This window comes from Panthera leo, chromosome A3, assembly GCF_018350215.1.
Source record: "Panthera leo isolate Ple1 chromosome A3, P.leo_Ple1_pat1.1, whole genome shotgun sequence".
NCBI classification, from domain to species: domain Eukaryota; kingdom Metazoa; phylum Chordata; class Mammalia; order Carnivora; family Felidae; genus Panthera; species Panthera leo.
The window spans coordinates 3,630,073-3,654,755 of record NC_056681.1 but is presented as its reverse complement, the minus strand read 5'-3'; the positions used below and the strand labels follow the sequence as shown (position 1 = coordinate 3,654,755).

General features: G+C 55.7%; 1 protein-coding gene across 1 annotated transcript in view; it reads left to right on the top strand.

Annotated features, from left to right (window-relative positions):
• PHACTR3 (phosphatase and actin regulator 3) overlaps positions 1 to 20,031 on the top strand; it is a 101,994-nt gene extending 81,963 nt beyond the window's left edge. The window contains exons 8-12 of the mRNA XM_042930519.1: positions 9,297 to 9,352; positions 13,348 to 13,409; positions 14,407 to 14,547; positions 16,789 to 16,865; positions 19,527 to 20,031. Coding sequence (XP_042786453.1) covers positions 9,297 to 9,352; positions 13,348 to 13,409; positions 14,407 to 14,547; positions 16,789 to 16,865; positions 19,527 to 19,542 — 352 coding nt within the window. The 3' untranslated portion in view covers positions 19,543 to 20,031. The remainder of the gene's footprint in view (positions 1 to 9,296; positions 9,353 to 13,347; positions 13,410 to 14,406; positions 14,548 to 16,788; positions 16,866 to 19,526) is intronic.
• Positions 20,032 to 24,683: the final 4,652 nt, after the last annotated feature.

Below are 24,683 nucleotides of genomic sequence, written 5' to 3'. Positions count from 1 at the left end.
TTCCCCAACGTGGAAGGCCCCTCCTCAGACCCTGCAGCCTGTCCCTGCTCTTTCTGTGGCCTGGTCTTAGGCTCATCCCCCAGAGAGGCCTCCCCGCCCCCTCTCAGGCCGGCCCACAGGGCCCTGGGGTTCTGCTGCCCCAACAGCACCGCCGTGGGGCTCCCCAGCGCGGGCCTGCCTGTGGCAGGAGGAATCCCCGCTGAATGGCGGTGGAGACGCGCCGGGGTTGGGCGGGGGGGGGGGGGGGGGAATCCCGTCCCAGGCGGGGACACAGCGTGGCTTGCTGACTGGAGGCTGGCGCAGCAGCGGGATCGGTGTTCCCGGGAAGGAGCGCGGGGAACAGCCCGGCGGCCCGTGGGCGTGGGGATGTCGGCTGTGCAGCTGAGCTTCTGTCTCTTGGAAGGAATCTGCTCTCCGTTGTCGCCTGACGCCCAGGTGACTTCAGTCATTCGTCAGGACCTCAGCCGTGGGTGTAGTGGGGGTTTGGGGCTCGGGCACAGAGGGGGCCGCTGGAGCACCTGCTTCTGACCCCTGCCCCCCCTTCCCCGCCCAGCCGGGCGTCCCTTTGCCGGTCCGGTTCTCTGCAGCCCGAGAGCAGTGCGGGGACAGTTCAGCGGCCGCCACAGCCCTGGGCCTGCTGTGTGCCGGGCACCGGGCACCAGGCAGCGGCCCCGGGGGGCGGGTGTCACCATCCTCCTGTTTTGGGGGGAGATGAAGGCCTGTGTCACATAGTGGCCAGGTGGCAGCTCGGGACCGAAGGTCTGGAATGACTTTTGGGCCGAGATGCGTGCCCTTCACCTTGACAGCAGATGCCGCACCCCGAGAACACTTTTCTAGGCAGGACTGAGTCAACTCGGATGTACCGTCAGGGGCTGGGAGTCTTGGAAGGGACGTGGGGACACTGGGGTGAGCCCTGGCAAAGGCAGGGACGTCACCACCTGGCAGAAGGTGCCCCAGGTGTGCAAGTCCTAGACCTAAGGTGACACGGGGCACAGGGGCCATCGCAGGCGAGGGCAAGCTGGGCCGGGCCGAGAAGTGCAGGATAAGCCCAGTGTGCGTCTGGGGCCCTGACATGAAGCCATAGGGCAGGTGAGGAAAGGGAGGCCCGGGCTCGAGGGACCGAGCAGGTCGCACAGTGAGACACGAGGGCTCGGGCTCTGAGCCCCAGCAATGCCCCTTTCCGGGTGCTCCTTCCCGGTGCTCCTTGCTCTGCAGGAAAGGAGCCACTGACTCGGTGAATCGGGCAGGCACACGGTGTGAGGGACGGCTTGGTGCCACGGAACACGGTTTCGGAGGCTCCCCTGGCTTCTCGTTAGCAGTTTCATGAGGACCTCGGTTTGGGGGTTCTGTGGTTTAGAAAAACCCTTGCTAGAAAGCAAGGGGTACTCAGAAGTGGGTGACAGCGTCTAGGGCCAGGGAGGGGCTGGGGGAGTCCCGGGCCTCGGGGACGGGCAGGGCTGTGGCAGCCAAGCCTCCACGTCTGCCCAAGGGCCCGGTCGGCGGCTGGCCTCGAGGGGAGGCTGCAGGTGAAAAGAAGACCTATAGGGCGCGGTGATGGTGGCACTATGGTCGGGGGTCAGGGTGACCTGGAGTTTGCGATTCTTGTGACTCAGTTTCCCTGGCAGATCCTGTGGCTCAGTTTCCCTGCAGATGAGAGGTGGTGAGGTGAGCACAGGTCGCTGAGTCGGGGTTCCCAGGCACCGGCTGGGCACTATGACCGGACCCTCGCACGAATCCCCCACCAGCAGCTGGCCGGGTGGCCTGGGCACAGAACCGCCCGGAGCACGGCCTGGGGGTGGGCACGCAGGCGGCACCTGTACCCTCACCAGCCTCCCTCCCTGTCGCCGGGCGGGCTCTGGTCCCCATCGTGACCCCTTCTCCTGGGGCCCTGGGCTCGGGGTCTGGCCAGGACCGCTGACCCGTCCGGAAGGAGGAGAGGCCTGGTGGCCACAGCTTTGGTCCCTCCAGGAGACGATGGCCGTTTTCCTGGAGTCGCCCGGGCAGAGGGGCTCAGAGCCTGTAAGCACTCACGCCAGCCAGCCCAGCCCCTCGCCCACCAGGACCCCCAGTGCCCAGTGTCTGGAAGAAGAGGCCGTGTTGTCAGCTACTGAGATGCCGCTTGTCCCCGGCCTGGGACCGGAAGGTGCCCCTGCTCTGCTGGCTGGGGCCTGGGGTCCACGTCCTGCCGTGTCTGGCCCCGTGGCGGGCAGCCTGGTCTTCAGCTGGATCCTCCTTCCCGCGGGGCCACGGAGCCTGTGACTGGCACACGGCAGGCCAGCTGGGGGGCGGCTGCAGCCTGTTTATCGTGTGACCTTTTATTGTTTAAAAGTGGAACGTCGTGATGCCGTCCGAGGGGGGCTTTATGCACAGAAGAGCTCAGCCCTCACCCTGTGCTCCCGCAACCCCGTTTCCTTCTGGTCCCTGAGTTTTAGCACGAAGCACGGCGTCACCTGGTTCCTCTCCCCTTCCCAAGGCGTCGGGAGCTCGCCTCCGCGTGCCCCTAGTTGAGAGGGTCCCCCGGAGAGCAACCGTGGAGAAACGGGTGTCAAATGGCAGACCCACGGCCACAGCGATGCCCCCGTGCCCGATCCCAGGTCCTCCGGAATCGAGCTGGCGTGCCGAGAGGCCCGTCTGTGCGGAGTAGCTCCTGGGCGGCTAGGTGCTCCCACGGGCTGCTCGCCAGGTGGCCCGTTCACTCCTGGCCTCAGCTCAGGTCTGCACCTGCTGTCTGGGCCTCCGAGCTGAGAAGTCACCCTCCCCCCAGGTGCGTCTGGGAGGCAGGAAGGGGGTCCTCGGGACAGGGAGCGGGTGGTGGTACCCAGGGCCCGGCTCGCTCTGGAGCCGGGCCCCGCAGGCAGGGCGAACGGACAGCCCGGGAGATGGGGGTGAGGCCACGGGGAGGCGAGCCCCGGGGACTACCAGCCACCAGGGTGCCCGCTCTGCCTGGGGGCGGGGGGCACGCATCCCAGTAGCCGATTCTTGTGCATTTTCAAGGAAAGCCAGAAAACGGACTTTTAAAAGTGAAACGTCCAGTCGATTAATGTCACTTCACGTTCTCGTTTTTTAAAGTATCGTGTGAGCCCGAAATGCAGCTGCTTGCTGTATTTGGACATGAAGCACTGATGGGCCTGGGGGCCAGGCCGCCCCCCCCCACCCCGACGGGGTCAGGCGGAGGAGTGCCTGCCCACCTCGGGCCCGCCTGGGCTCCAGGGCTCCCTGCCCCCGGCCGGGTGCTGGAGGAGGCCGTCCCGGCTGCAGGCAGAGGTGGGAGGAGGTGCCCCGGGGGGTGGGGGGGGGGGCGGGGCAGGGCCAGCGTCACGGCCAGCCACGGCCCGTGTCCGTGTCCGAGCCGTGCCTCCCGTGTATGAGGGTAGGCGAGGCGGCACGGTGTTGCGGTCACGCCCCGAACCCCAGCGGCCTCGCCCGGCACGGGGCGTGTCTCGCACACACGGCCCACCGTGGTCAGGGCGAGCCTCCGGGCAGTTGTCCTCTCACCGAGGCTGGCCCGTGCGGCTCGGGTTGGAGGCTCCGCCGCCTGGGGCGAGGCCCGGGTTGCCGTGGAGGGGAAGGGAGCCTGTGGAAGGTCCCGCGGCTTTTCTAGGGCTCAGCCCAGACCCGGCCTCCGTCCTGCTCCCGGTCGCTGCTCCGGACCGGCCGTGCGGCCCTGCCTGGCTGCAGGGGGCTGGCGAATGCGGAGAGACCCCAGGCCCTGGAGAGCAGTGGACGCGTCCACGCGGCTGGCCCAGGTCGGCTTCCGGAGCCCACGGTCACGGGGCAGGGGGATGGGGCGGGGGCCGTGGGATGGGGTACCAGGAATCCGATGGAGGAGGGGGTAAGTGAGTGTCTGATGGAGGCGACTGAGCGAGTGATGGAGGGAGGCCTTGAGTGTCTGATGGCGGGAGGCCTGTGTGAGTGTCTGACGGAGGAAGGAGTGAGTGTCCGACAGGAGGCTGAGTGATGGAAGGAAGTCTGTGTGAGTGTCTGATGGGGGAGGGAGGGAGGGAGGGTTTGATGGAGGAGGGGCTGAGTGTCTGATGGCGGGAGACCTGTGTGAGTGTCTGACGGAGGAAGGAGTGAGTGTCCAACAGGAGGCTGAGTGAGGGAAGGAGGCCTGTGTGAGTGTCTGATGGGGGAGGGAGGGAGGGAGCATCTGATGGAGGGAGGAGTCAGTGAGGGTCCGACAGGAGACTGAGTGAGGGAAGGAGGTCTGTGTGAGTGTCTGATGGGGGAGGGAGGGAGGGAGTGTCTGACGGAGGAAGGAGTGAGTGTCTGACAGGAGGCTGAGTGATGGAAGGAGGTCTGTGTGAGTGTCTGATGGGGGAGGGAGGGAGGGAGCGTCTGATGGAGGGAGGTGTGAGTGAGCATCTGATGGAGGAAGGAGTGAGTGAGTGTCTGATGGAGGAAGGAGTGAGTGAGTGTCTGATGGAGGGAGGAGTCAGTGAGGGTCCGACAGGAGACTGAGTGAGGGAAGGAGGCCTGTGTGAGTGTCTGATGGGGGAGGGAGGGAGGGAGCGTCTGACGGAGGGAGGAGTGAGTGAGGGTCCGACAGGAGACTGAGTGAGGGAAGGAGGCCTGTGTGAGTGTCTGATGGGGGAGGGAGGGAGGGAGCGTCTGATGGAGGGAGGAGTGAGTGAGGGTCCGACAGGAGACTGAGTGAGGGAAGGAGGTCTGTGTGAGTGTCTGATGGGGGAGGGAGGGAGGGAGCGTCTGATGGAGGGAGGTGTGAGTGAGTGTCTGATGGAGGAAGGAGTGGGTGAGTGTCCGACAGGAGGCTGAGTGAGGGAAGGAGGTCTGTGTGAGTGTCTGATGGGGGAGGGAGGGAGGGAGTGTTTGATGGAGGAGGGGCTGAGTGTCTGATGGGGGAGGGAGGGGCAAGTGAGGGAGAGAGGTCTGTGAGCATGTGAGGGAGCGAGTGAGCGTCTGGTGGAGGAAGGGGTGAGTGAGCGTCTGGTGGGCGAGTGTTTCCTGGGGACCCCGGCCGGCACGGAGGCTGCTGGCAGGACAGAGATTGCAGCTCCTTGGCTGAGGCCGGGAGGGACCGGGTGAACTATACGGATGCCAGTGACGATAACAACACACCCCGTGTGCGCGCCAGCCCCTTGCCTTCTGTGTTCTCACCCCTCAGTACCCCGTGGGTCGCAGGGGCAGGTGGGGCCGGGGACAGGAGGCTCAGGCGGGAGAGGGCGTTGGCAGGTGGCAGAACCGAGGCTCCCCTTGAGACTCGGTGCCGGTTCTGGGGGGATGGAAACAGGACCGCGTTCCGCAGAGCCTGAGGAGCGGGGACAGTGCTGCTGCGTCCTTGATTCTCGTACGACCCACACGGGCGTCCCGGTCGGCCAGCTGCCCGCGTCCGCTCCCTGCCACGCACCCACCCGTCCTCTCCGCCCGTCATCTGCTCGGCGGTCTCGTCCCTGCTCCGCCGTTTGCCGTGTTCTCGGCACAGGGTCCGGTGCGGAGCAGAAGTTCACGGATCCGTTCGGCGGACGGGCAGGCGGGCCCTGGGGACCAGGGGCACGAGCTGGTGCCGGGGGAGTGGCCCCCCCCCCCCCCCCCCCCCCCCCCGAGGACGCAGACCCACAGGTGCACACAGTTCCCCCGGGCGCCCCGCCCCTGGCCGGGTGCTCCGTCCAAGTCCCCAAGGCCCGTCCAGCGCATCCCTGGGCCTGGCCCAGCGCTGGCATCCGCACCTCTCCTGTGTGCCCAGGTGGGGACCAGGCGGGGAGACGGGCGGGAGCCTCTCTCTACCCCGGCGTTTCTTTTCCTGGTGCTGCCCCACGCCCCAGCTTAGCGGGAAGAGTCTCCCCGCGCCCCAGCTTTCTCAGCGGGAAGAGTCAGAAATAGACCGTGGCTTCCCCAGCGGCCCCTGGCCCCTGCGCACCACTCCTCCCGGCAGGGCTGTGTTTCTGGATCAGGAGAGGGAGCAGCCTCCAGGAGGAGCCGGGGAAACCCTTCGGGAGCTGGACCCCACCGCACCCCTCCCCGAGGCCTCAGCCCCCCCCCCCCCCGCCCCAGGGCTGGGTCTGCGGGTCCTCCAAGAGCCCCTCGCGGCTGAGGCTCCCGAGTGAAGATGGTCCGGCCTCATCCCGCCCCCCACCCCCCCAGGCTCCGCCGGACGCCTCGGAGGGAGAGGGGTCTCCGTGCGCCCCTTTGCCCCTCGGTCTCGCTGCTTTTGCCCACCTGTGCCGGGCCCCGGGGTCTACGTGGGCCGTCAGACCTGATCACGTTTGCCTCTCTGAGCCCTCGCGGTCGTCTCTGCCAAGTGGGCGTAGTCCGGCCTCCTGCCGTCGGAAGGCACGTGGGACTGTTGTCGCTGCTGGACAGCGGAAGCCCCATCCTGCCCAGGCAGGAAGTGGACGGAACGGTGGGCTTATGTGTTTAGTCTAACGGGTGTTCACTTGCAGTGGCACCGGCCCTCCTCCAGGGCCAACATCTTCCGCACGTCTTGAACGTTTTATGGGGCCCTCGGCCACGTGTGGGTCCACAGCACCTGCCCTGAGCGTCCGAAGGGGGTCCTGGCCCCGGGAAGGCCTGCGTCTCCTGGTGGTTGGTTCCGCCCCGTCCTTTCTCGGACAGCAAACTGGAGGGGTCCAGAGAGTGCTTCTGAAGCCTGATCCGGTCTTGGCATCCCTTCACCCCCGCCCCACCCCTGCCTGCCTCAAACCACCTTCTTGGACTCCTCACCGCAGACGCCAGGCTGTGCCCCACCCAGCTCCCTGCCCCACAGAGGCTCACACCCTCCACTCAGTCTAAAGGGCGCTTGCCGAATTCCTCCCGATCTCAGGACCTTTGCACCTGCTCTTTCCTCCCCTCCTCGCTTAGCAATCCCCACTTACACTTTGGCTCTCATCTCAGGGGTCACCTTCCAGGGAGCCGGCCCTGCCCAGATCAGCCCGCCTACACTCGGCTTTCATATCACTTTCGGTTCTTCCTCCTAGTACTGTGTGATGGCAGAGGGTGTGTCCCCCGAGGGAGCCTGCAGGCCCCGGGGGCAGGGCTGGGTCTCACTTCTCACCAGGGGCCAGGCATGTTATGAGTGTGCACAGAACGTCTGATGAAGGCAGAAGTTCACAGTCTCATGAAGAGGGATCCCGGTGCCCGCTGGCCTTCCCGGGTAGGGCTGGGTCTGGATTGGAACTCTGGACACGCAGCGCCGCCCCCAGGGGCACCTGTCCTCGGTGATTGGGCTCCTGCCTCCTGGGAAGAACCACACAGGGAAGGGGCTGGGGTCCTCTGCTCCAGCCCTGGGCTGACTCTGAGGGGGAGGGTCGGTTAGTGCCCACGACTGTACCCGCGGAGTTGTGTCCACCCAGAGGGCTGTTCCCTGCTCGCTGAGAGGTACCCCGGGGGCCAGCTGTGTGCTCAGCCTGGTGGCCTCTGGGAGGAGCCCTGCAGTGCGTGGTAGGACCCGACCTGCCTCACCCCTCAGGCCAATGGCTTAGATTTTGGTGACGAGCTGTCCACACTTTTTAGAGAACTAGGAATCAGATGAAATGCCTTTCTGGGAACTCATTCCATGACTGAGGACTCACAGGCTGGGTTTTCGTGAGAGATTACTATGTACCAAGCAGGCGTTTAACACACACTCGGTGCATTGGCTCATTCTGTTCTCACACCTCTGGGAAAGTCTGTTTGGGTTGTCATTTTGGGAGAGCGGACGGTCCTCCGGCAAGAAAAGGCTCGGGGGTGGGGGGACGTTGCCAGTGTAGATCTGAGATACTTTTCAGGTTTGAGGAAATCTTCGGCCTCAGCGCTCGGGTGTCCCTGCGGGCATCCTGGCTAAGCAGCCGGCAGTCACTAGGCACCAGGCTCTGCCCCCTGTAGATTCTCCATGGCTCTGCCAAAAGTTTCCTCTTCCATGAAGCCTGCCATGATCACTTCCCCCCTCCCTCCCCACCGTCTTCAAGCCCAGTGTGTGAGCAGTTAGGGGACACTGAGGCTGGAGGGTGTGATCTTCCCAGGGCCGGCACCTCTTCAGGTGAGCCTCGGAGGAGATGGGTCTCCCCAAACTCCTCCTCCCCTGCCTGGTCACTCATTTGTCACAGCCCCTGCTTTATTTTCTCCGGGGCACTAGCGCTCTCTGCAATGGTTTTTGTTCTTTTTTTTTTTTCTTTTACTGTTTGTCTGCCTTCCCCGTTTAGACTGTGAGATTTCCAGGACAGGGGAGGCTTGTTTGCCACTGTGTCTGGGGGCTGGAACTGCCTGGCACAGAGCGGATACTCCACAGTCCTTTGCTGACCGACGAATGGCATTTGGGAGGTTTCGGGGGGACGGTGAGGGAGCCCCGCCTGAGAGCCAGGTTTCCCTTCCCCGGGGCAGATGGGGGGCTGTTGGGGGGGGGGAGGGGCGGGTTCGGTCCCCACCAGACATCAGGACAAGATGTCAAAGCGGCCGCCCCCGGAAGGGCGCACACAAAGCCCGCGCCTGTGGTGTTCCCAGGAGGCGGGAGCAGCTGAGCCCTGGGGACGCCCTCGGCTTTGTGCCGGGACAGGGAGTGTGAATAGAAGACCGATATTTCTGGAGGCAGCATCCTCTTCGGGGCAAAGTATCGTGGCCCCAGATTCTGGGCGCTCGCAGGCTCAGCCCTGTCGTCGCCCTGGGGTGGCGCGAGGGTCCGGAAGCGGGGCGGCTCCTGGCTGGGACCCAAGCACAGCGTCGCCGGAGTTACAGGGACAACTGGAGCTTGGCGCTCATTCTGGCTAATTATGACTCCCGCTCCTGACAAGCCTTTTATTTGCCGTATGTATTTGGTTTTCGCTGTACCGCCGACTCCTTCAACGCGAATCCCCCTGAAAGGCTGGTCCTGCGCCCCGCGGGTGGGGACGGCTGGGCCGGGGGAGGCCGCCGGGGGGGGGGGGGGGGGGGGGGGGGGGGGTGTGCCCCTCCCCGGGCTGCGGCTGGCTCCGCGCGGCTCAGGAGGCGGCGCTCGCTGTCACTCCCCCTGCGCGGGCTGCTGGCGAGGCTGCTTGGGGCCGAAGCAGGTGCCACCGCTGCTCGGCTGGGCAGGAGGGGCCTCCTCCCTTCCGGGGGAGCGTCCCGCCGGCCGGCAGCGCTCTCGGGTCCCGAGGTGGCACGGGGGGTCGGCCCCAGAGCTCGGGACAGCCGGTGACCCCCCTCCTGTGCGGGGATCTGACTCCAGCGCCAGCAAGAGGCGGCTGCCAGAGGTCCCCTCCCTCCCTCCAGCTTTTGGGTTCACCATCTTCGGGGGCGCGCCGGCCACCCCTGCCCCCGGCAGAGCCCGGGAGGAATCTGCAGGCGGCCACCATGGTGCAAAATGTAATTCTAGTGTTTTTCCGCAGACGGCTGAGCCAAAGACCTGCCGTGGAGGAACTGGAGAGAAGAAATATCTTGAAACGTGAGTAGCTGTGACCCCTGGCTCCTCGTGGGGGCGAGTCCGTGGCAGGTGCACCCAGCTCTGCAGGCTGTCGCTCCCCGTGGCCCTGTGAGGTCCCACCGGGCTGCGAAAGGAAACCCTAGAGGAAAGTTGATTTGGTCGGAAATATCTCCTTTTAAAATTAAGAGGAAAAAAAAAAAAAAAGCTTGCCTCCCAGCATAATTAAAGATATTCCTGTTTTCAGGGTTATTTAATTAACCCTGTAGATCTCAGGGAAATGGCTCGATTCTCTCTTTGCGTTGTGGGTTTCACGCAGGTCTCCGTGGCAGTTTGGGGTGGGAGTTCTGACGGCCGCAGAGGTCACGGGCAGGGTGTGGACAGTGTCAGAAAGTGTAGGGAGGGGGACGTGGCACCAGGGCGAGACAGGAGGGGAAAGGAAGCCCACACCTCCAAGGGGCGCAGTCACGGGAAGCCTGCCCTGGGGGTCACAACTCTGTCTCGGGGATCCCCTGGCCCCCCTCCCCGGCTCCACCCGCATGGGGGTCCCCAGGTGTGTGATCATCGGTGTCCACAAACTGCCTCGGCAACAGAGGGAATGCTGTTCGGGCTCCTTAGAGTCCACGGTGGTTCCGGGCAGTCAAACCCCTTTGGAAGTGTTTCTCAGATAGCGTTTCTCAGATAGTTCACTGGTCCACAGACTTTAGTTTTCAAAACATTTTCTGCAAAAAGTGTCTTCTTAGGGCCTGGATTCCTTAAAGTGCTTCATTGTTTTTCGTCTTGACATGATGCACACTACAGATGTCCTCTGAGTTTGGTTTTTTATTCTGCGAACATCTTGTCACAAAGTTAGGGCAGTGCCCACGCTGACTCTGTGCCAGAAGCCGGGCGGTGGGCCCTCCTGACGGTCTGGGCTCTGAGTCCCTGCTGATCCCTGTCTCCTGTCCCTGCCTGGGCACCTTCACCTGCCAGGGGGTCCCCTCCTTCGTAGACGGTTGGAAATATTTCACCCTATGCCGAGGGATTGCACGTTTCTGTTGTCAAATTTAAGATAGGGGATCTGGTCTTCTGTGTTGTATCGACTTGGTCACGTCTGGGGATTTAAAGAAGAACTTGTCATTGATTACCTGCCTAATCACATAGACAGATGAGAAAGTCAAGCTATTTAAGTTATCACGTATTTGAATTTTTTAAAAAGCTTATGTATGTTGAGAGGGTGGGGGAGGGTCAGAGAGAGAGAATCCCAAGCAGGCTCCATGCCGTCGGCCCAAGGCCCGATGCGGGGCTCGATCCCACAAAAACCACGATCAAGAGTCAGATGTTTGACTGACTGAGCCACCCAGGTGCCCACCCGTCCCCCAAGTATCTGGTTTGTTAAAAATCCCATCACTTACTTATAAGGCTGCTAAGTCACAGGTGTCCTTAAAGCAGCTCGGAGCTGGTGGGCGAGGTGTGGACTCACTGAGCAGCCCTGGGAGGGGTCTGCTGCCACCGCGGGGGGCAGGGGGCGGGGCTTCCCAGTGAGCTGAGGGGGCTCTGCCTCCGTGTGGACCTCTCCCCTGCTGCTGGGGACACCAGGTCCTCTGGCCAGTAAGCACCTGGGATCGCAGCAGCCTTCACAATGAAACGTCAGAGCCTTAAAAATAGAACCGGTGCTTGAATAGAGGGGGTAAGTGGCTACGTGGAACTTCCTGCACTCACCTTCTGTGAGAGGAAGGGAGAAATGGGCTTCCTCCGCCGTGGCCATGGCGATCCCTGCTTCGCCATCGAGCCGGCCACAGTTCGGAAGCTTTTCAAGGCCCCTGAGTGGGAGTATCTGCGGATGTCACTGCTAGTTCATGGCGGGTGTTGGCTCTGTTTTGTTCTGGGGAGCTGAGAATAGGGTAACCACATGTGGTCCAGCACACAGCATATAATCACGGGCCCCCGACACCGGCTCCAAACGTTCCTGCTACAGTGCGTTTCCTACCTATAATCACTTCTTAGCATGTTGTCACGTCGCATCTGCTCCCCTCCCAAGCGGGGAGCTCGTGACTGACTGCGATCGGGTCTCAGGGACACTTAGAGCTCGGCCTGGGTTGTTATTCCTGGATGAGACGCGGAGGCCCCTTTCCAGGTGAAGGCACCAAACCTGATACGTCCGCCTTAGGCCCCCCCTGCTGTGCCCGCCCGGTTACTCGTTACAACGTTACAACGGAGTCCTGTGGTTTGCACCGCTGTCCCATTTCCTTGGCAAAGAGGTAGAGCCGCAGGCTGCCTGGCTCCACGGGCCAGTTCTGGCCCCTGCCTTAGAAGCAGCAATGCATCTCTGATTATTTGTGGAAGACTCGAATGTGGCTGTCCAAGCCGCTGGCACTCTTTCCGGACGTGTGGGTGTGGAGACCATGGTCATGGGTCCCTTGTTGTGTATAAGGCTGGGGGCCTTTCTGGGTCTCGGAACAAAAGGCCCACAAAGCCATCGCTAGGTGGAGCTCGGAGACAACCTGGGGGCTCGGGCTTTGGGGAAGGCCTTGTTGGGGTCAGTGCCCAGTAGAGCACCTGGCGCAGAGGGGACCCTGCTGGGGAGGGGACCCCGCCTTCCAAGACCAGCGCTCCAAAGCACCGAGACCTTGGTGATGACGTCGCTGATGATGAAAAACAAAGGTCTGGTTTTCTGTCCCTGTACTGCTTGGACTTTGCCCGTGGCCTGTTTTTCAAGAAATCTGAAAAATTCGCTTCACATCACCCCTTCAATCCCTCACGGTTGGCCTTGAATGGATACTTTCACCATTTTTTTCTTGACCGTATCATCAGCTTCCTGATGAGACCTTGCAACTGTGGTTTTCTTCTGGTTTATCACTTGGATTAAAAACCAAGAACATAACAGGGTTTCATTTCCTTTTCTAAAACATTCAAACCGGAAATAAATCTCCCTTTTCAAAAACTTACTGAAACGTACACTACATCCCGCACCCAGTCCCGCAAGCGCACACACGTGCAGAATGTCTTAAGTAAAGGCGGGCGACGTGGGGTTGCGTCACCTGCAGGCAGCGGGCTCCCTCCCCTCCCTCCCTTCCTCCAAGCAGCCGGGTTTCTAGGAGTGAGTGCTGGCAGGTGAGCGTCCCTTCCCAGAATGGGTCCCGAGGCTTTCTTTAGCAACAGAGAGTGCCAGAAATAGGACATCCATTATCTCATATCCCAGGGCAAAGCCTGCGTTTTACACCGCAGCTCCCAATTCTCTATTTTTAGCTCCCGGGTGTAGGTACGAGGACAGCTTGAATGTTAATAGTAACAACTCAGAAGCAGAGCCGAGCTCCGTGAGGCACGGAGGCTCCTTTAAAAGGCACGGCGTGTAGAGTGTGCTAAGCGTGCTCGTTTCTGCCACGGGGAGTCGGCTGGGTTCGTGCTATGTTTAGATTTGAAATACACCCTGGAAGTATAAATTCCAGGCAAGCCCGTGTTGCCCAGAGTCTGGAGAGGTTGTTCCTTGTCGGATGTTGGCTGGCGAAAAGTCCGCATACCTCGGGGGGAGGAGAAGAGAACAGCAAGCAGGGACAGTTCTGTTAGTATCCGCGTATAATATTCATAGATGATATACGTGAGTAGACCTGTGTGTGCACACTCACTCGTCCCACCAAAACTGTCTGTGCGTGCCGTCTACGTTCCTGGACGTAAAGAGATGCGATATTTGATGAGGGAAGAACTCCCTGCTTCTCCTGCAAATAAATGCACAGCCGAGGGGGGCCAGCGACCGATGACCCCAAGGAAGGGCAGGAGGGAGGCTGGGATGGGGGCAGAACAAACCCCCGCGCACGTGTCTCTGTGTGGCAGTGAGACCACGGTCTGAGCCGTGGCTGGCGGAGTGGAGGAGAGCCAGCTGTGACATGGAAAAAAGTGCCCCCCGTGAGGCGTCCTTGACATCCCGCCTCAGCCACAAGAAAGTGGAGGCCGTGAGCTCACTTCTCCACCAAAAAGAAGAAAGTCTAAACCCATTTTTCTTTTTCTTTTCTTTTTTTTTTTTCTGTGTTAACCTTTCACAGAAAGGAACGATCAGACAGAGCAGGAAGAAAGAAGAGAAATCAAGCAGAGATTGACAAGAAAGGTACTGTGATTTAAGCGCCTTTTACGCCCTGAATCTCGAGGGACAGGCGCGCTGGAGAAGAGCCGCCTGGGCGGTGCTGGGGTGGGTGAGGGGGGGCGTCCCTGTGTCACTGGACGACGTCTTCCTGGCCAGCAGCGGATTCACTCCCCAGTGCCCCTGCCACCCCTGCTGTGACCCTCCGTGCCCGCGGGTGAGACCCTTACCGGGCACAGGAACAGCTCGTGTGGCGGGACAAGCCCGATGCCGTCACCACTTATGTCCAGGGATAAGTTTTTAAAGGCGTTTTTCTTCATCCCCCTGGATCTCTACGCGGTGCCTGAGAAGTGCACCCCTGGGTGCCAGCGTTCGGGTCCCTGTGACGCCCTTCGGCACGTTCAGTTTGTCGAGAAGCTCCTGATGGCAGAAACTTCTTATTGGCGTCCGGGCCGTGCATCAGGGATGCACACGGCCAGGGTGAAGTTGGCCCCGGCCAGCTTGGGTGACAGCTGCACAGTCCCATCTGGTTCGGGGTGCCCACCGTGTCTGAACTCGAGCGTCCTGGGGGCTCTCTGTGCTCCGTAGTGATGACGACGACGTCTCGACCCATGGGCTTCAGGTTCATCGATTATCCTTCCTGAGCTCGACTTGCGAGTCTGGTGTGGCAGCGACCCCTCTGTCGGGGACTTTTTGTCAAGAGCTCCTCTAACGAGAGTGGAAGAGGCGGCTGCTGGAGTACAGCTTGCTCGCCATTCATTCGCCGCCCTTTCCCTGAGGCTGCGCGGTGTACAGGGTGCAGCCAGGCTCCTGGGAGTGACCCCTCTGAGGGAAGGTGCCGGGGGGGCTGCAATTTAAGAGCGTGTAATCTGAGCCTTCACGTGGGAGACTGTAGGCGTTAGGTCATTCTACTTCACAGTCGCAGAGTTTCCCGCTTACCTATAGAAACGTGTTTGTTCGGAGTTTCCGGAGAAAGCTGGTCTGGCAGGTGGTAATAGCTAACTGTGACGCTCTTGTATTTCAGCTTAATCAGAGACCCACAGTTGACGAGCTAAGAGACCGAAAGATTCTGATACGGTTCAGTGACTATGTGGAGGTGGCGAAAGCTCAGGATTATGACAGACGGGCAGACAAGCCGTGGACACGACTGTCAGCGGCCGACAAGGTACAGAGCAGATCCGTCTGCTGGTCGGGGTAGGGTGGGGTATGGCATCATGTGATGAGGGCAGGCCACGACATGCCAGGGAGTTCGTGCCTGGATGGTGGTGAGCGGGGTTCTCGCCCAGAGAGTCCTGACACCCAGGCTCTCTCTTCCTTCCTGAGTTTCTTCGTGCCGGCACCGCTCAGTTGGGTTCGTACCCGAAGAACTGAGCCCCGAACGCCACGTGATGTAGGGTTGTTTTTTTTATTAATTTTTTTTAATGTTGATTTTAGAGAGAGACAGAAACAGAGACAGAGTGAGCGGATGAGGTGTAGAGAGAGAGGGAGACACAGAATCCTGAAGCAGGCTCCGGGCTCCAAGCTGTCAGCACAGAGCCCGACACGGGGCTTGAACTCGCGAACCGCGAGATCGTGACCTGAGCCGAAGTCGGATGCTTAACCCACTGGGCCACCCGGGTGCCCCCATGTGGCGTAGTTTTTTTATATGTTTACTTCTTTGTCTCTCATATATGGTAACATACAAACTTGCAGTCTGATTAAGTGGTCTCATGTTACAAGGTCGTGAGGGATGTTGTCACATACGTGAATAGCCAGGTTGCCCTGAGGTGTTTTTTTTTTTTTTCCTTAGAGAGGGGACCCTACCAAAGCGGATGCCGCCAGGTCTGGAAATTAAGCCTGTGCTTTGAGCCCCGTTGTTGGTCTCACAAAGCCAATCTGGGGTCACGGCTGTGTTTCCAACTAGGGGGCAATGTCTGGAGACATCCCTGGCTGTCACAAGTGACAAGTGCTACTAGAGTGTAGCGGGTGGAACGCAGGGATGCCACTAAACGTCCCGTAATGCACAGGATGGCCCCACAACAGGGAATTCTCCAATCCTGAGTGTCAAGAGTATGGAAGTTGAGGAACTATGGTCTGGATGAACCAAAAGCAGGCAAGGCTGGAGGAAAAGAGGCAGGGGACAGAGGTTTAAACAGACTTAGCTACAGTGAGACAGAGAGGGGTGAAGAGAGGGAGACAGGCGAGGCCCTCAGGAAAACCCTGGCGGTGAAGACAGAGGAGGCTCTGGATGCATCCAGGACTGGTCCGGTGTGAGGTCCCGGGAGCCTCCAGGGCAGTGTGACCTGAACGCTCTGGGTGCGGGACGAGAGCAAGGAAGCAGTGGGTCCCAGACACTCGGGGACGGAGCAGAGGGAATGGACGTTCACCCAACCCTCGCCCTGTCCTGGACTGAACCGGCCTGTCTGGCATTATTATTTCATTTAATCCTCAGAAAGTCCCCGTGAGAGATGTGTCATTATCACCCCTATGGAGGTGCTATCGGACAGATGATTTGGACGGGCTCAGAGGGTATGTTCCTGTCCATGGTCCCATGCTGTGGACGGACAGGACTGAAGCCTCATCCCCTCTGGCCGCTCATGATTTTACAGCTTTTAGGAAGAGCAAAATCATTTGCTCAGCCAGCGAGTTGGCCGAACGCGCTCATTGTTCCTTGTTCCCCGCGTGCGGACCGTGAATAAGTGAGGTGACATGTAAATGCACGCAGGTGTCGCATCCCCTTGGCCAGGCGCAGCCAGCCGGCAGGCGGACCGAGCCTCGGCTCCCTGGGCGAGGGGAGAAGCGAGCACGTCTCTGGCAGCACCCGGGTTTGAGCGCGGGAGGAGCGCTCCCTGGGATCCCTGGCTCAGAGCCTCTCCCTGCCCCCTGCTGGCCCCTGAGGGTTTATGTGAGGGAGTGCACGGTCCCAGGGGGCAGGGGACGGCTGGAAGAGCCCGAGGACCCGCCCTGAAACACTGAGATGCGCCCCCCACCCCACCCGCGTGTAGCCACGATACTGTTTTTCACGTGACACCAAGCCTGACCTCATGCTGAAATTAGAATGGCTTCTCAATGATCTAATTGCAGAATTCCAAATAAGTCCACCAAAAGCCCGACCTCCTTCGTGAATTTGGTGTCCCTACTTCCTGGAGTTCCTAAGCACGTGCCGGGGCCACCTGTCACATAAGGTGGGCGTTGTCTTCCTTCTCCGACATAGCAAATCAATTCACTGACCTCTTCCCGGACACCAGCATCAGGGCCGTGCACGTGCTAAGAGGCTGAATCCTGGGCCACAAGTGGTTTCTTTTTCTTTGTTTGAACTACATTACAAAACACCAGAACTCAACCAGGATGGCGAACTGTTGTTGAGCCACAGCCAGGGTACTAATTTCCTATGTCGGCTTCTTCCTGTCCTGTGTTTACATTTCAGGCAGCCATTCGCAAAGAGCTCAATGAATACAAAAGTAACGAGATGGAGGTCCATGCATCAAGCAAGCATTTGACAAGGTCAGATTTCTAGATGTTCGTGTGGATTTCATGGTACTTACAACACGGTGTTCCTTTAGAAAGAAAAGATAAAACGCCACAGAGATCTATGTAATTAGGCAAACAGATCCCGTATTTCTGCTGAGAGATGCACTGAATAGACGGTGCGCCTCCTTCTTGGTCACGGCTCCTGTGGGCTTGGGGGAAGGTGGCGTGTAGACCGTGGGTCCTGGGTTTATTTAAGTAGTTAACGTACGGTTGTTTTTTTTTTTTAACGTTTGTTTATTTTTGCGAGAGACAGGGAGTGCCCGCACCAGTGAGTGAGCAAGCCAGCCGGAGTGCGAGCAGGGGAGGGGCAGAGAGAGAGGGAGACACAGAATCCGAAGCAGGCTCCAAGCCCTGAGCTGTCAGCACAGAGCCCGACACGGGGCTCGAACCCACAAACCGCGAGATCATGACCTGAGCCCAAGTCGGACGCTCCACCGACTGAGCCACCCAGGCGCCCCATGTTTTTACCTTTAGTGCCTTCCTCCTTAAGTTTATATTTTAGTTATGTTTTATAAGATAAAAAAAAGAAAAAAAAAACTAAAACAGTAGGACTTTTTTTTTTTTTTAATATTTATTTATTTTTGAGAGAGAGAGAGACAGAGCACGAGCAGGGGAGGGGCAGAGAGAGGGAGACACAGAATCCAAAGCAGGCTCCAGGCTCTGAGCTGTCAGCACAGAGCCGGAGAAGGGGCTCAAACCCATGAACCATGAGATCATGACCTGAGCTGAAGTCAGAGGCTTAACTGACTGAGCCACCCAGGCACCCCTTAAGTTTATTTATTTTGAGAGAGAGGGAGAGAGAGAGAGAGAGAGAGAGAGAGTAAGCAGGGAGGGACAGAGAGAGGGAGACACAGAATCCGAAGCAGCCTCCAGGCTCCGAGCTGTCAGCACAGAGCCCGACGCAGGGCTAGAACCCACGAGCTGTGAGATCATGACCTGAGCCAAAGTCAGATGCTTAACCAGCTGAGCCCCCCAGGTGCCCAGTAGTGAATGTACCTTTAAGAAAAGCCTCAAAGTAATGTGAGCAATCTGCCAGCACATTAGCTCCGCCTCCTGTGAAGGCCAGACGTCCCCACTATAGAACCCCACTCCTCGATACTGACAGGAGGCCGTGAAGTCTCTCCCAGGTACTTGTTCCTGGCTTGAATTTCTGTTCACATCTTTAACACGAGCTGATGCTTCCCCATCACTCACGTATTTGAGCACCTGCCGTGTGCCAAGTGCATCTGCAGGTGCTGAGAACGTAGCCCTGCATCAGCTAACGGAGGCCCCCTCTGCAGGGAACCTCTGTTCCGGTGGGAATACACTGGCCTTCATCCATGCCCAAGACTTTCCACTTCAAGGTGAATGCGCTCCGTGTTCGTGTGATCATAAAGATGCCACGGGGTGGCCTCTGGGTGACGCAGCGGCCCTGGCTCACTGGCTGCGTGTTCGTTGCATGGCCACGAGTCGTAACGCCCGATGAAAGTCCTCCTGTTTAATCCTGACGAGTGTGGGTGTGTGGCTACCAGCCTTCACCTGAACCAGTTCCCGTATCACTTCTCCCTTGGCCTCAAGGCGCTCCAGCCCCAGATGCAAGGAGAATGGAAATCCTGGGTGTAGATACTTCCTTAAACTAAAATAGTGGGACTCCTTTCCTCTTCTGGTTGTCCCAAGGTGGCCCCTGCAGTTCTCTAAAACATTCCGTCTGTAAGGTCAGTGCGGCTGTGGAGCAGAGGCAGGTGTGATGGAACTCTATCCCACAAGGCAGTTTTAGGACGAATATATTGAGGGAGGAAGTTGAGGTTGCAAAAGCAGGAGAAAATGATACAAATAAATAGTTTAAAAAACTTTAAGGTTTCCCTCCCCCTGACTGGCATACGTTTGGCAGGAATAGATCGTCTTAGTTTTGATTATTCAAAACACTCAAAAATGTTTAGGAAATAAACCGTGCCCAGTAAAACCAAAGCTATTTTTAGTGATCACCCTGTGTTGAGGAAAAAGGCTGTCAATTATGACATGGTCTTCTGGATGTTAACATTTAATACGTTTTCTCATTGCACATTATTAAGGGTTGTTTACCAAAGAGATCTATTTTCTCTTGTAAGCCCTGAATGCCTCTCTTAGATGATGGGATTTTAAGAGTTAACCCCAAACCTGGACATCAGGAAACAGTGATAAGGTGGTATATACCGCATGCCAGCACTTGGTATAAACTGTTAAAAGAACACCACCAGCCACATGAGATTTTCTTCGATGTGTTCAACGTCACCACAAGCACATTACCAGCTCTACCGGAATAAAACCAAACCACAGCTGTACTAGGACTTCCAATAGTTTGTTTCATCCGTCATTTCATTACTTCTACCGATGTAGCAAAGCCTTGGCCTTTTCTGTGCACACCAAGGGCTTGGCAGGCAGCCCTTCAAACGGAGTTTTAGGAAGTCTTTGGAATTCAGCGTATAATTCCTTTGGGGGCCCAGCGTGGGCCTGGGAGCCGGGAGCCCTCTGGGCCCCCGCTGCTTGACGCAGAGCACGTCCATCCTTGGGTCTTATATGGTGGATGTCTGAGCAGCTTTTAATAGTGGAAGGTTTTGGCCGTTTTCACTTAGAAGTGTACAGCCTTAAACTGTTTTGTCTTTTCGTAATTCCTAGATTCCACAGGCCATAGAGATTTTCTTCTGAGAAGAATTTTTGTTTAATTTTTGATACCAACACTGAACATTCGTCAGGGAACTTTCCTGAAGTTCAGCTCCAGACCCCCTGCTGTGTCAGCGCCAGGAGCAGGATCACGCGGGCAGGTGGTCTGGGCTGTGCTCACCTGTACGAGGAGAAACCAGGGGACGGCCTTCACTCTCTGGTGTCTGAGGGGTAGGAACTGTCGGACCAGTTACGACCCAGAGTCGCTCTCCCAGAAGAAAACTGTCCTTTGCCTTTGAACCTTGTTTCGCAGCCCTGCGGTGAGACGGAGGGCGGGCGACGGGCAGGCGCCGGCACCCCTCCGGGCCCCCGACACGGGACGTGCGGCACAGTGACGTTCAGTATTCTGTTGGAAAGACATTTTTATTCTGATCACAGTTAATTTGAGAACTCTTTAAGTTCACGTTATACAAAATTATTTACTGTATTATACTTTTCTTTTTTTATATAATGTCTAACAAAAAAAATACAGCTGCAACATTTTGATTCCTGTTAATTTTGTTCTTTAATTAAATGACTACTTATTGCAGGCAACGAACCTGGGTTTTACGTTTTCTTGGAGGTGGGATGAGAGAGGTGTGTTAGATCGGAGATCTGTGATAGAAGTCCAGTTTTCTTACTTTTGAGCCATCAAATCCAAACACGTGAAAGAGAATTCCAACTTTGTGTGCTTTTGTTTTGTAAATTCTGGTAGCGTATGTGGTTTGTGCCTTGGGAAATCAAATTATCTTTGTCAAGTTAATTTGAGTTTACGTATCATAGAGAAATGACCCTGGAAGTAAGTACCAGCTCGGCGGGAGAATTCTACCACGATGAAGATGAGGCCCTCTTTAAGGGTATCTTCAGGTTTGCATTTGTAAACACTGTTGAAAACCGTTAGAAGAGACAAAGGTTGAGATGGAGTGCAGATTATAAAGAGGAAAGTTACCCCAGCACAAAGGTAAAAAGGAATGTTGGCACCAAGGGGGAAAATAAATACAAATTAACGTTCCCCGAAAGGTAGTTTTACTTGGCCTTTGGAGAAGTGTCCTCACAGAAGAGAGCCCGCCTGCCCACCCGAGAGCCTCTGGAGACATGGGGAGGCGGGAAGCCCAGGGCTCGGAGCATGCCTTGAGAAGCCTGCAGACCCTGTGGCTTAAATCCCAGCTCTGCGCTGTTCACCAAGATTCCGACTTTCTCTCTAGGAAGATCATCGCTCTCTCTGTCTCTCTCTCTGTCTCTCTCTCAACACATGGCTGTAATTTCTAAATGCGGGAACAGCACCCGGCATGTTGTATGCATCTGGCGAATGTTACCTGCTCGTGGGCCTGCCAGGGAGCCCCGGAGCAGGTGCGTGTCCCCTATGACTTCCTCCTGCACACACGGCCTCACTGCTTCCCACGACCCCTCCTGCTCAACTGCTTTATGACCGAAGCGGGTAGGGTGCCCGTGGAAGCTGCTCGGCCCTCGTGGCAGCACTCTGTCCTAAGGGACAGGCGCTGGATCCTGGCTGCTGGCAAACACAGTGGTAGTTGGTTGAATTCGACTCTTTGAAAGCAATCGCTGTTGGTCGCAAACTTCCAGCTACCTCTTAACTTGCTGTGTCACCTTCTGTGAATCGGTTCACTTCTCGGAGCCTCAATTTCTTTGCCTGTGAGACGAGATGATATGTAAACATTTTCTAACCAGAAGCCTGGTTATGCTTTTGCGAGCGTTTATGTGTATGTATATATATATGATGTATTTAGCATATACCTATATTTACTGTATTCATAAGCCATTATTTGTAGCCAGTCAACCTAAAGTACATACTAGCAGCTCCCTACTTTGTTTTATTCCGTTTAAAGTATTAGCTGGGGCCCAGATTGTGTAACACTATGATTTCCATCTCTTTCATATAGAAATACCCACCTACTTCCTATGAAATGAGGAACAGAGAGGGGTCCTTCTGCTCGAAACCATCCTGGCCCCCAAAGCAGAAGGGACCGGTACTGTTTAGAAGATGGCTAAACTAGGCCTCTGGTTAGAGGTGGCTCGGCAGATGGGACACGTGTTCGGGTAGTTTTGCCCAAGTACGGTTAGTTCCGTAACTAATGGGTAAATTCAAAAGTTAAGATACAGGATACCCGATGGAGGGTTTGGTGTGGTTCAGGCTCGAGGGCTCTAAGATATCCTAAAACCAGAAGACATCTTCACTGTAATCAAAATTTTTAGCAACAGTATCTAACTTCTACGTTGTCTTAATCATAAACTGTTCCTTTAAATTGTATTTCTGAAGTTCACATTCTTATCCTAGAGGTCAAGAGATGAACTGAAACCATGAATGGAGTGTGTCCACCCTGCACTAAGGAAGGCTCTGGTATGCCATCTCGAATGTCTCTTATCCTGTCTGGAGGAACAAGATGAAAAAGCAGCGTATAAATCTCACGGAATGGGTGATACACATGCATGTGTATATAAACGCACATGTGTTCGATAAATTTGAGGAGAAAGTGTACGTACTTAAGAGCCTTGAGACTTAGGAAAAACCACGTCTGCCTTCTTATTCAATAACAATCACATACAGTGTCTGAGTTATCACAGTTCTCCACAACTGGGAGGCATTAATGAGGTTTTTATGCATTGACTTCACAAATCATTTGTTCTAATTTTTACAAAATAAGATCAGCTATTAAAGTAACAACATGAAGTCGTTAAATTGTTTTTAAGCAGTTGAACAGATTTAAAAACCATAATTGATTATTTTATGGGGGAAATTAAGTCACTTTTAGAAATACCAAGTTTTAATCCAATATAGGAGAAATAGTACATTATAAGTCTTTGTAAAAACTACATTTTTAAACATTAAAAGGGGCTTTGAAATTATACATGAATAATTTTGAGACAACTGAAATGTCTAAAGCCCCCTGAACCCAAAACCCTAACATCAAGAAGTCCATCTTGTGGAAATATGTGGTAATTACAAGTCTAAATTCTGGAAGATGAAAATCCAAGTTTTTAGCTACATACCCACAGTTCTTTAATAGCAAATTCAAGTCCAGTAATGGATAATTCTATTGATAATATCATTAGTCTCACATGCTTCTAATCTCCACTTACCCAAGTTCTTTTCCAGAGATTTTTTTCAGTTTTTCGTGTGAAAGAGACCTCTGAGACGTTGATAAGAAACTGAACATGTTGAGAGTCCAACAGAACATATGAAAATATTTCTAAACAGTGAATTACCATAAATTAATTTTTCTGTGGACTTATTGATAGTGATCTCAGGAACAGATCACTAGCTCATATTTAGATGATGTTAGACTGAACAATGGAAAAGCTACTAGCTATCAGGTCCACTGCTTTATGAAAAACAATCTTGTTTTATGTTTAGAATAATAACTTTTAAGTCTTTCAGTTGAGATGAAAGAAGGTGAACAGGGAAATTCTAAAAATCACACTTTCTTGACAATAGGCAATGGGAGAGAAAGCTGGATGTGGCATAATGCTAATAATTCTTAGAAACATGCTATTATATATGCATTATTGCCTTCTAAATGCATTTATTCTTTTTCAAAGATACATATACTGGAAGTGTTATTTCAGCGCAGGTGTGTGCCCTGAGAGAATGGTCCATTCCCTGCCTTCCACCCAGAGAACCGGGTGACACTGGTGACCCCCGGTGTGGCACAGACGGTCTCGGGAACACCTCACACCTTGCTCTTACATTTGTTTGTTGCTACTATTTCCTAATGTGTTATTGTGATCAGAATTCTACTTTCGTTGTTTCCTCATGGGAGTTATGATTCCTTGTCTGCTTTCTTGAACTTTCCACTCGCTGTTAAAGAACGGAGTATGAGTTCGTGGACGGTAACCGTGAGTGGGTTACCGGCCAACAGGTGGTGTTGACAGCTGGGTGAAGACTCCCTCCCACAGCTGGGAGCCTCACGCCTTGTGCTGAGGTTGGAGCCGACTTCGTCACCGGGGACCTCCAGTTTACTGTGGAATGAAGCCCTGGACGGAACCCGCACAGTCGAGTACGGCTCAGAGGGTCTGCTCGCCGTCTGTGGTATCAGGATGTGGTGGCATCTGGGGCTGTCTGGTAACGTCTGTAGAGCCAAGGATTTACGTGTCTGCTTGGCTATACTAATGCCGCAAAATTTCCCTTTCTTCCACATGTTCTTCTGGAATAGTTACCACTTTACAGCTCGGTTGGGTCGAGGAGGTGCGATACACCTACACCAACATGGTGTTAAGTTGCAATCCAGGTAAGAAATATAAATTATTGGCTATAATGATCATTTTTTTTTTTTTTTCAACGTTTTTAATTTATTTTTTGGGACAGAGAGAGACAGAGCATGAACGGGTGAGGGGCAGAGAGAGAGGGAGACACAGAATCGGAAACAGGCTCCAGGCTCCGAGCCATCAGCCCAGAGCCTGATGCGGGGCTCGAACTCACGGACCGCGAGATCGTGACCTGGCTGAAGTCGGACGCTTAACCGACTGCGCCACCCAGGCGCCCCAATGATCATTTATTTTTAACGTGTTTGAAATAGGAGGATCAAGAAGTCGTACTTCTGTGTTAGTTAACTAACATTATCATTAGCCTCTGCTAATGCAAAATTGACTTAAATCACTATTTTTGTTAAATAGTAAGATACATTAAGAAAGAAATTTATAATAAAGAAGAGAGCTGATCTTTAAAAGTTTTCTTCTACACTAGGGGTCTTGCAAACGACAGCCCACAGACCAAATCTGGCCTTTTTTTTTTTTTCCTTTTAATGCCCTGCAGGCTAAAAATGGATCGTACATTTTTAAACGGTTACAACTTGACATGTTTATACAAGACCTATATATATATTCTCAAATGCCAGAGTCCTGCTCCATTAGGTCCAGGGGTTCCCGAAGGATGAACAGCGTCGGCGAAAAAGTGAAAAAAAAAATAGAACAAAAATAAAAATGAACACAGACCACAGCAGTGCGTTGAACTGGCCGCTTTATTGTGGCAAACGTGGCATATTTGTTGGCAATTTCCTTGTACTGTGCGTCATCTATGTTTTCTGGCATTACCTGATTCTAAAAATGTTCCTATGGATAATCACCCTTTAAGGAATAACATGGTAATTTTCTCATAACGTTCCCTCCTGCCCTTTG